The sequence below is a fragment of the Triticum aestivum genome, chromosome 2A, assembly GCF_018294505.1.
Source record: "Triticum aestivum cultivar Chinese Spring chromosome 2A, IWGSC CS RefSeq v2.1, whole genome shotgun sequence".
NCBI lineage: Eukaryota > Viridiplantae > Streptophyta > Magnoliopsida > Poales > Poaceae > Triticum > Triticum aestivum.
This window is the reverse complement of record NC_057797.1, coordinates 54575441-54584619: the sequence shown is the minus strand read 5'-3', so window position 1 is coordinate 54584619 and position 9179 is coordinate 54575441. Positions and strand designations below refer to the sequence as shown.

The 9179-nt window shown below is 44.5% G+C and overlaps 1 protein-coding gene across 1 annotated transcript; it reads left to right on the top strand.

Annotated features, from left to right (window-relative positions):
* Positions 1-3056: 3056 nt before the first annotated feature.
* On the top strand, positions 3057-3580 carry LOC123191487 (uncharacterized). Its single transcript, XM_044604202.1, has 3 exons — positions 3057-3232; positions 3317-3420; positions 3504-3580. Exons 1-3 carry the CDS (start codon positions 3057-3059, stop codon positions 3578-3580), a joined length of 357 nt encoding a protein of 118 aa, XP_044460137.1.
* Positions 3581-9179: the final 5599 nt, after the last annotated feature.

The window sequence follows — 9179 nt, the reverse complement described above, 5'->3', positions numbered from 1 at the left end:
ACTCGGAGGTGTCGTGCTTTCGGTACTTGGATCGGTTGGACGTGAAGACGTACGACTACATCAACCGCGTTGATATAACGCTTCCACGAACGGTCTACAAGGGTATGTAGACAACACTCTCCCCTCTCGTTGCTATGCATCACCATGATCCTGCGTGTGCGTAGGAATTTTTTTGAAATTACTACGTTCTCCAACAGCAAGTAACCTCTGAGAGCGGACGGTGATAAGGAGCACTTGACCTTGGAGCATGAGACGGAGCTTTGTTCTGATAGCCTAGGTTAGGTGGGTGGGAAGATCCATTGCCACCTTTACTCTTCTGCTGGTAAGACTGACGAAATAGAAGAGGAGGAGGCAACCAGAACTTCTGTTGCTTAGCTGCCACTTGAGTTGAAGAAGAATATGGAGTTGCATCCCTGACTCTCTTTTTAGAAGCATCGCACATGAGCTGAGCGGCTTCTTGCTTTAGTGCCATGTTGTAGAATTCATCATACTTGGTCGGCTCAAAAAGTAGGAGAGCTAGTTGCAGATCTTCTCTGAGGCCACCTCTGAATTGATAAATCATGCACTTCTTGTCAGGGACGTCTTGTTTAGCGAAGCGAGCGAGCCTCTGAAACAGGATGTTGTATTGGTAAACAGACATGCTGCCTTGCTTGAGATTGCGGAACTCCTCGCGCTTACTCTCAGCAACACTTTGAGGAATGTGGTGAGCTTTGAAGTCTCGGCGGAAATCATCCCAGGTAATCACATGACCTCCTCTGGAATCTTTGTATTGTTGATACCACTCAGCAACTTGGTCTTTGAGTTGGAACAAAGCAAACTTGACAAAGTCCTCAGGCCTGACATTACTACACTCAATGTTTGCAGATATCCACGAGCCAGTCGTCGGCATCTGTGGCCTCGACACAGTTACTGAAGGACTTCAGCTAGTTTGCGAGGAACTGATTGAGGGTAGCAAACTGAGCTTGATTGTTGCCTTGGCATTGATTTCCTTGGTTGCTCTCTTGCAAGAGTTGCAAACGCATCTGAGTGTTGGCGTTGGTGGCGGCCATGACAGCTTGCCATGCCTCCGGAGGTGGAGGTGGTGGCGGAGGTTCCGGATTCTGACGCGTTGGAGGAGCCATCCTGAAGAGGTTGACATCCGTTAGCATCTTGAAAGACATATATTCAAGCTGAATCAATGGATCGAAATTGCAACATATAGCCTTAACATTCGAACAAGAACGAACGAATGAATTCCAAAGTAAATCATCACACTTCCATAAGTTGAAAAGCCACTTAGATAAAGGTAGATGAATAAGGCAACAAGGTACGGATATGAACAAATAAGTGGTAAGGATTACCCAATCACAAACCAAATATATGCGGGAAGAAAATACTAGAGCTACATGAATTCCCACCTAAAACTCCCGAAACTTTCTGGTTATGCAATCAGGTGTTGGGGATACAGGGGAAGCATAATATCTCACCCAAAACTAGAAAATCCTACATCCAGTTGTATCCATCCTTCAACACATAACCAAGAAACCTCCGGAAATCATTTACCTCAACCTTCGAAAACATCTGTTATACGAGTTATGGCAATACTCCCAAACTCCCGCCCCAGTACTGGGTGGCGTCGAGGTTATCTCACCAACAACTACATAAAGGAGATTTTCGATGTCGGCGAACTCAGGTATTCCAGAATTGCAATGATAAAATTGTGACGACAACACCTCGAAGCTCAACTCCCTGGGACACTGCCACAACCCCTAAATGTCAGGAGGCACCAAGAACAATGTTCTCGTCACAAAACCATCGACACGATTCCAAGATACCCGCGTGATCCTAAATTTTTTAGTGAAATTTGAGGAGAGAAGAGTCAAAACTCTACGTCGGGAGGCCTCACCAGGGCGACGAAGGGACTGAGGAGTAAAAAGAATCCTACTCTCCTATATATATAATCCTAAGACTCAAAACATTTTGTTCTAGACTCAACAACGTCAGTGATTCGATCAGGCAGGGGGCTCCTAAGTCGGGGAAGGCTCTGATTACCAACTTGTAACACCCACAATGTGGCTATATCTCCCACGTGTCGAAGCACGACTTAGAGGCATAACCGCATAGTAGGCATGTCGCAAGAAGGGTAATCTTTACACATCCCATGTATTGAATAAGAAAGGGATAAAGAGTTGGCTTACAATCACCACTTCACACAATACATAAATATAGCATACATCATCCAGAATACAATCAAGGTCTGACTACGGAACCAAAAAAAGAAAGACAACCCCAAATGCTAGATCCACGATCGCCGCAACTGGGCTCCTCTACTGAACATATGAAAAAGACACATAGTAACGGCCCGAATCCTCGTCGAACTCCCACTTGAGTGCCATAGCGTCCCCTGCACTGGCATCATCGGCACCTGCATCTGTTTGGAAGTATCTGTGAGTCACGGGGACTCAGCAATCTCACACCCTCGTGATCAAGACTATTTAAGCTTAAAGGAAGGAAAAGGGTAGTGAGGTGGCACTACTAGGGAAAACCTTATACACATAATCTTAGCAGCAGCGCGGTTTAAAAACAAACGCTACTACTAATTAGCAGTAGCGAGCTTGAGAAAACCGCGCTACTAATAACCTGATAGTAGTAGTGTGGGTTTTTACCCCTCGCTACTGCTAAGTTATTTCCATCGTGCCTCCCGGGACCAGCCGTAGTAGTAGCGCGGGTTGTAAAACCTATGCTACTACTACGTGGATAGCCATAGCACAGATCAGACACCCGCGCTACTACTAGTCTCCCACGCCACCCACCCCCGCCGGATACACTCCCACCCGCAATCGTCCCACACCACTCAACCCATGTCTGTCTAAAAAAATCCACCAACGCTCGATCCAGATCCCCTCCGCCTCCATCCCCCGCCGGGTGCGCCACGCCGGCGGCCGCGTGGCCGCCGCTCCCCGTCTCGCGCCACTGCCCTCCCCTCCTCCCCCCAGCCCAGCGAGCTCGCCGATGAATCTTGTATCCATCATATCGCCACCGCCGGCCGCATCCCGTCCCAGCCCACCTGCCCGCCGATGGCCTTCTCCTCGTTCCCATGGCCGTTCCGCTGCCGAGCCGGCAGCAGCGGCAGCGGCGGAACCGGCTCAAGAAAACCCTCCGCCGCGGAGGGGAAGGAGGAGGACACGGAGGAGCTCGGCATCACGCCGCAGCTCCTTGACTTCCTCCGGACACTCTCCCCCGACGCATTCAAGTCCTTCCCCTCCAGCTCCACCAAGGCACCCCCTCCTTCCTCCCTTCTCGATTCCGCTCCCCTGCTAGTTCCCTCTCGATTACTGGCGGTGCTATGCTTTGTTGCAGGAGGATCCGCAGAGTCGGCGGCCGAGCTCTCGGACTGGCAGCAGCGGCACATCGTCCTCGTGCTCGCCAGAGCCAAGGTAGGTCTCCCGCGAATCTCGTCCTCCGCTTCGCCCAAGACAGAGATGGCTCTCAGGTCTCAAACTGTAATTTGTGATCCATGCAAGAACTCGCTAAGGTCCGCTATGATCTGTGCCCACGCCACATGAAGGACAAGCAGTTCTGGACATACATCTTGTCGTAAGATCTTTCCTCGTTAGCTTTCGCCCATGTGTGAGTGCATTGTTCCAGTCCAAGTGCTCAATTAGCTTCATGCTGGTCTTGATTTTGTGAATCTTCAGTTAGGAATTCTAGTCCATGGTGCTCCTTAATACCCAGCAAACTATATTTGTACCTAAACATGATCGTCCCAGTTGCATGTGTACCGTTGTGCTGTTTTGTATATATAATAAACATCCAGCAAAAGGGATTGGCATCTAAAGATGAGAAATTATGTCAAATGTGACTACCTGTTTTTGTAAAAGCTCAGCAAAAAGGGGACATCATCATGTAAAGCATGGTCTCTGTTTGCTAAACAACTATCGATGAGGTGTAATATAAGTAAGGTGTTGGTCCTAATATAAGTAATAACAAACCATGGCTAGTGATAATTCCTCTGTTGTTCGATCCTTTATATATGCAAAATAATACACACATGTCTGTTCCAGATATGGCCAAAGTTGTAAACACTAGATAATCCATCAAGTGGGCTTTTGATGCCATCCTGCAGCACGCGTTGTTGGGTTTGACTCTAGCCAATTTCATTTTCAGGTAGGTTGGTGGGTGGGATATGCTAATGACACCGATGACTCAATCCGGAGGATTGTGCGGATAAACCCTGGTGTCGGGAGATACGTCGCCAAGAGCTACAGCCCAAGGTCCGGTTTCTCCGTTCTCTTAAGTTCGGTTGATGCAAAATTGAACATGCAATTTTTTAGCCTAATTTATCACAAGTGAGGAGCAGTGAATTCTATAGTCCATTAGCTACGGTTGATCGGCAACTGCATAAGCTTCTATTTCTACTTCTGAATTTTGAATGATTGTATGAGCAAATGAGTGCTACAAATGTACAGTTTTGTTGGTTTAGGCAAACACCTCACAGTACTCAAAAGTACAGTTTTGTAGAAACCATAGTATTCTGATTGAGCTAGTAAGATTTAGTTTATGTAAGTTTAGTAGATGAACTAGTAGGATCCTTCTGCTGAACTGCTAGTAGTAGGACGGCTTGCGATTAGATTAGTCTAGTCTATGCAGCAGGTGCACGCTCTGAGCTCGCTCGCAAGGTGTTTGCAACAATGCCTCTAGGAATGTTGAAATGTCAATTTGTTCAATCAATGTAGAATTCTGTGTTCCACAGGATACAAAGGAGCCTATGGACCTTAAACTTTGCTCATTAAATTAAAAAGAAAACATTGTACTATTCGTACACAAACAAAACATCTATGGGTGGGGATGTTGGCATTGCGCGATTAAATTGAAAAAGAAAATGCTCTGATCAGATTAGCATATACGGTGTGCTTCATGCATCCAAGAGACCAAGACGTCTTCTCTTCTCTATGGAGAGAAGCTGATTTGCATTGACGGCTAATGATGATTCTTTGTGTTCCATAGTTTAAAAGGCAACCATTTTGCACTGGATAACCAAGTATGCTGCCAGGGTTAAATTTAATTAAGAATGTTGTTCCTTTGTTATATGGAAGAAGACTTCATGGTTAGCATTATTTATTATAACACATTCATATAAGATTTTCTTGCCACTGTAAGTAGGAAGTTAATTTTTTGGTCTGTTTTGTTCTGCGGGGATTTTGGTCTGTTTTTCTAATAGTATATATGATCATTCAGTCACAGTTCCAGTATTTTAGAACTAAAGCTCCCCCTAATTAAAATGCAGAAACGTGTTTTCTTTCATTATGTTTTAGTCACTGTCTTAGAAACACTAGAAAATATCTCTTGACAAACTTCTTCATGGAACTAATATTTTTATGCTAATGACAAATTGGATTTATAATCTTTAACCTCGAATCTTTATAGGATTTTGGTTACTACCATATCTGCTCTTGCAGGTCTACTAGAGTATCCACTTCTGAGGTTGATTTTCAAAATGTGTATATCTAATATTTCTTACTGCAGCTTTAAGCTTCACTATCATCTAACTTTGTCTAGTTAATATACTTACTCGGCAACATGGAAAGTTTCCACATTTGTTCTAGCTGTCTCTATGGGTTAGCGACTTAGCATACATGTTGTAATAAGGTTTCACATTTGCTTCTCTGACAAGGTCTGTTTTTATTCATAGGTAGAAGATAGCGACAGAGTGCTGCCGGATAATGAGATGTTGAAGCGGCAGACTGAATCCATGACACCGAAGTGCAATTGCGGCAGATTATCTCTATCTTTTATTTTCATTTTTCTTATTATTGAGTGAGAACAGAATGAGGAACTGTGTGATAGTACATACAACAACTGTAGTAAAAAGAAACTTATGTTTGCAATTGTTAATGACATAGATACTTGCATGTTCTTTGAAGTGGTCATTTGTGAGTTGCAATGCATAATGAGGTTTTTTGGCTGATTTATTTCCTTCGGTTTCTGGTTAACCATGAAATAGGAGCCCAGCAGTGCTCACTATTGTTGTGTTTACTGGGAACTGTATGCATAAAATGGAATTGGTGGATTTTATTTTTTTTAATTATAAATTAGTTAGTAGTGGCATGGGAAAAGACTGTGCGCTACTAGTATTTAGGATACTAGTAGCGTTGTTAGTATGGACACGCTGCTACTATTTTGTTAGTAGTGGCGCGGGTACTAAATAGCAGTAGCGTGGGTGGCACACGCTACTACTAACTTTGTTAGTAGTAGCGCGGCTTCAACCCACGCTATTACTAACTATTAGTTGTAGCGCTTTATTGGTAGCGCGGGTACCTGCGCTGCTGATAGGCCTAAAACCCGCGCTGCTGCTAGGCTTTTCCCTGGTAGTGTGGAGCTGCAGCAAGCACTAGCATATATGGTGGCTAACTTACGCAAATGAGAGCGAGAAGAGAAGCAAAGCACGGGCGAGAAGCTAATAATGATCAAGAAGTGATCCTGAGGCTACTTACGTTCAAGCATAACACGAGACTGTGTTCTCTTCCCGGACTCCGCCGAAAAGAGACCATCATGGCTACACACGCGGTTGATTCATTTTAATTAAGTTAAGTGGCAGGTTATCTACAACCGGATATTAACAAATTCCCATCTGCCCATAACCGCGGCCACGGCTTTCGAAAGTTCAAAACCCTGCAGGGGTGTCCCAACTTAGCCCATCACAAGCTCTCACGGTCAAGAAGGATATTCCTTCTTCGAGGAAGACCCGATCAGACTTGGAATCCCGGTTACAAGACATTTCGACAATGGTAAAACAAGACCAGCAAAGCCTCCCGATGTGCCGACAAATCCCGATAGGAGCTGCACATATCTCGTTCTTAGGGCACACCGAATGAAAACTACGTACAACTAAAACCAAACCTCAAGTTTCTCCGAGGTGGCGCTGCAAGTGGTTCTGTTTTGGACCAACACTCAGAGGAGCACTGGCCCGGGGGTTTAAAATAAAGATGACCCTTGAGTCCGCGGAACCTAAGGGAAAAAGGCTTAGGTGGCAAATGGTAAAACCAAGGTTGGGCCTTGCTGGAGGAGTTTTATTCAAGGCGAACTATCAAGGGGTTCCCATAACACTCAACCGCGTAAGGAACACAAAATCAAGGAACATAACACTGGTATGACGGAAACTAGGGCGGCAAGAGTGTTACAAAACACCAGGCATAGGGCTGAGTCTTCCACCCTTTACCAAGTATATAGATGCATTAAAGTAAACAAGATATAATAATGATATCCCAACAAAACCCATGTTCCAACATGTAACAAGTTCCATCTTCACCTGCAACTAGCAGCGCTACAAGAGGGGCTGAGCAAAGCGGTAACATAGCCAAACAACGGTTTGCTAGGAAAGGTGGGTTAAAGGCTTGTCTTGGCAATATGGGAGGCATGATATAGCAAGTGGTAGGTATCGCGGCATAGCAATAGAGCGAACAACTAGCAAGCAAAGATAGAAGTGATTTCGAGGGTATGGTCATCTTGCCTGCAAAGTTCTCCGAGTTGACGAAAGTTTGGTCCTCGTAACCGTACTCAACGGGTTCCTCGATAACGTACTCATCTCCCGGCTCTACCCAAGGCAAGAACACAAGCAAAGGAACAACAATCAACCACAGTGCAATGCACAATCAACATGATGCAAAACATGGCATGATATGTGAGATGTGATATGCAATGCATATACGTGCTTCGGAAGGGAAAGATTGAACCAGGCATCAACTTGGCAGACCAAGTGTGCCGCTAGAAAGGTGAGTTGATTTTGGTCGAAATCGATATAAAGATCACCGGAATCGGAGGCACGGTTTGCAAATGGCAAGCAAAACAAGAATGGCACAATTCTGCGATTAACAGCACGATGCCATCTAGAATGCAACAAGAAACTAAGTTACTGCACTCCAACATATCAACAAGGCACATGGCAGTGATCTACTCAAGATGCTTGACAAAAGATGAACACTGATATACGGCTAAATAACAACAGAGCGGGTTCAAACAAGCATGGCAAAAGTGCAAAAGATATCAGCTTCATAGACTTGGTGAAAATATTAACATGTCAGGAATTAACATCAAGCAATGTTTAAATCAAGCAAACAACATGCTACAAGTACAGATCATAGAAACAAATGCATGGAATGAATCTACTCAAAGCATAGAACAAAAACCCCTTACTGATCAAGAGCCAAAAAGGCACATAAGATATTATGGCACCCATGTAAACATAGAAAGTTTCGTTAACAGATTCAGACTTAGCAGAAACCTGAGCATGGCAAAAACAGAATAATGAAGGCATCTTTGCGAGCTCGATTCACTCATCACAAGGCATTGCATGACAAGCTAAGCATATCTACAGCAAGAAGACATGATCATGAAGCTAGCCAAAGCAAGAACAAGTTTAAATCATGCTTGGATCAACTACAACAACCATGGCAAAATTGATTAACATGTAAACAATCTGCCAGAAACATTTTATAGCAAAAGTAGAGCAAGATTAAGTCATTCCAGGGCACCCCATAATTGCAAACATGGGCATGGATGGATAGAGCATAACCATATGTCCAAATCATCCTTACTGAAGCAACTCAAATAAAGCATGTATCTCACTGTAGCAACATGGTTACATGGCATCAAAATAACAGAAGACAAAGACTTAGCCAAAATCCTGAGATCCTGAAATCAACAATAACACGAAGGCTATTTTGCATGCTTGTGCTAGTCACCACAAAGATCACAAAAATACATGGCATACACCCCTGGAAAGATGGCATGGCATAGATCAAAACACATGTAGAGATCATGCCCATATGCAGCACATAACAAATGTAGCAAAAATGACAAATCCTCATACTCTGGTAAGAATCAGCACCTAACAATTTATAGCACTCTTGCATCAACGATTTGGGCATCAAGATGGACTCAAACAAGCAGGTCACAATGGAATGAAATAAAGAGCACATCATGATGAACATTTTGATATATTGCACGCATGAAACAGACCATCACACAAGAAGTTGCAACAGGTCAAAGTATGCACCAGGATGATAAAGTTTAGGGACTTAGAAGAAATTGGACCTCGCGGAAAGTCAACGCGGGCGGCGGATCTCGTCGGAACCGGGGAAGAAGATGGCCGGAGAGCGGCGGCCGGCGAGGGGGGCGCCGGATCCGGGACAGCGCGGTTC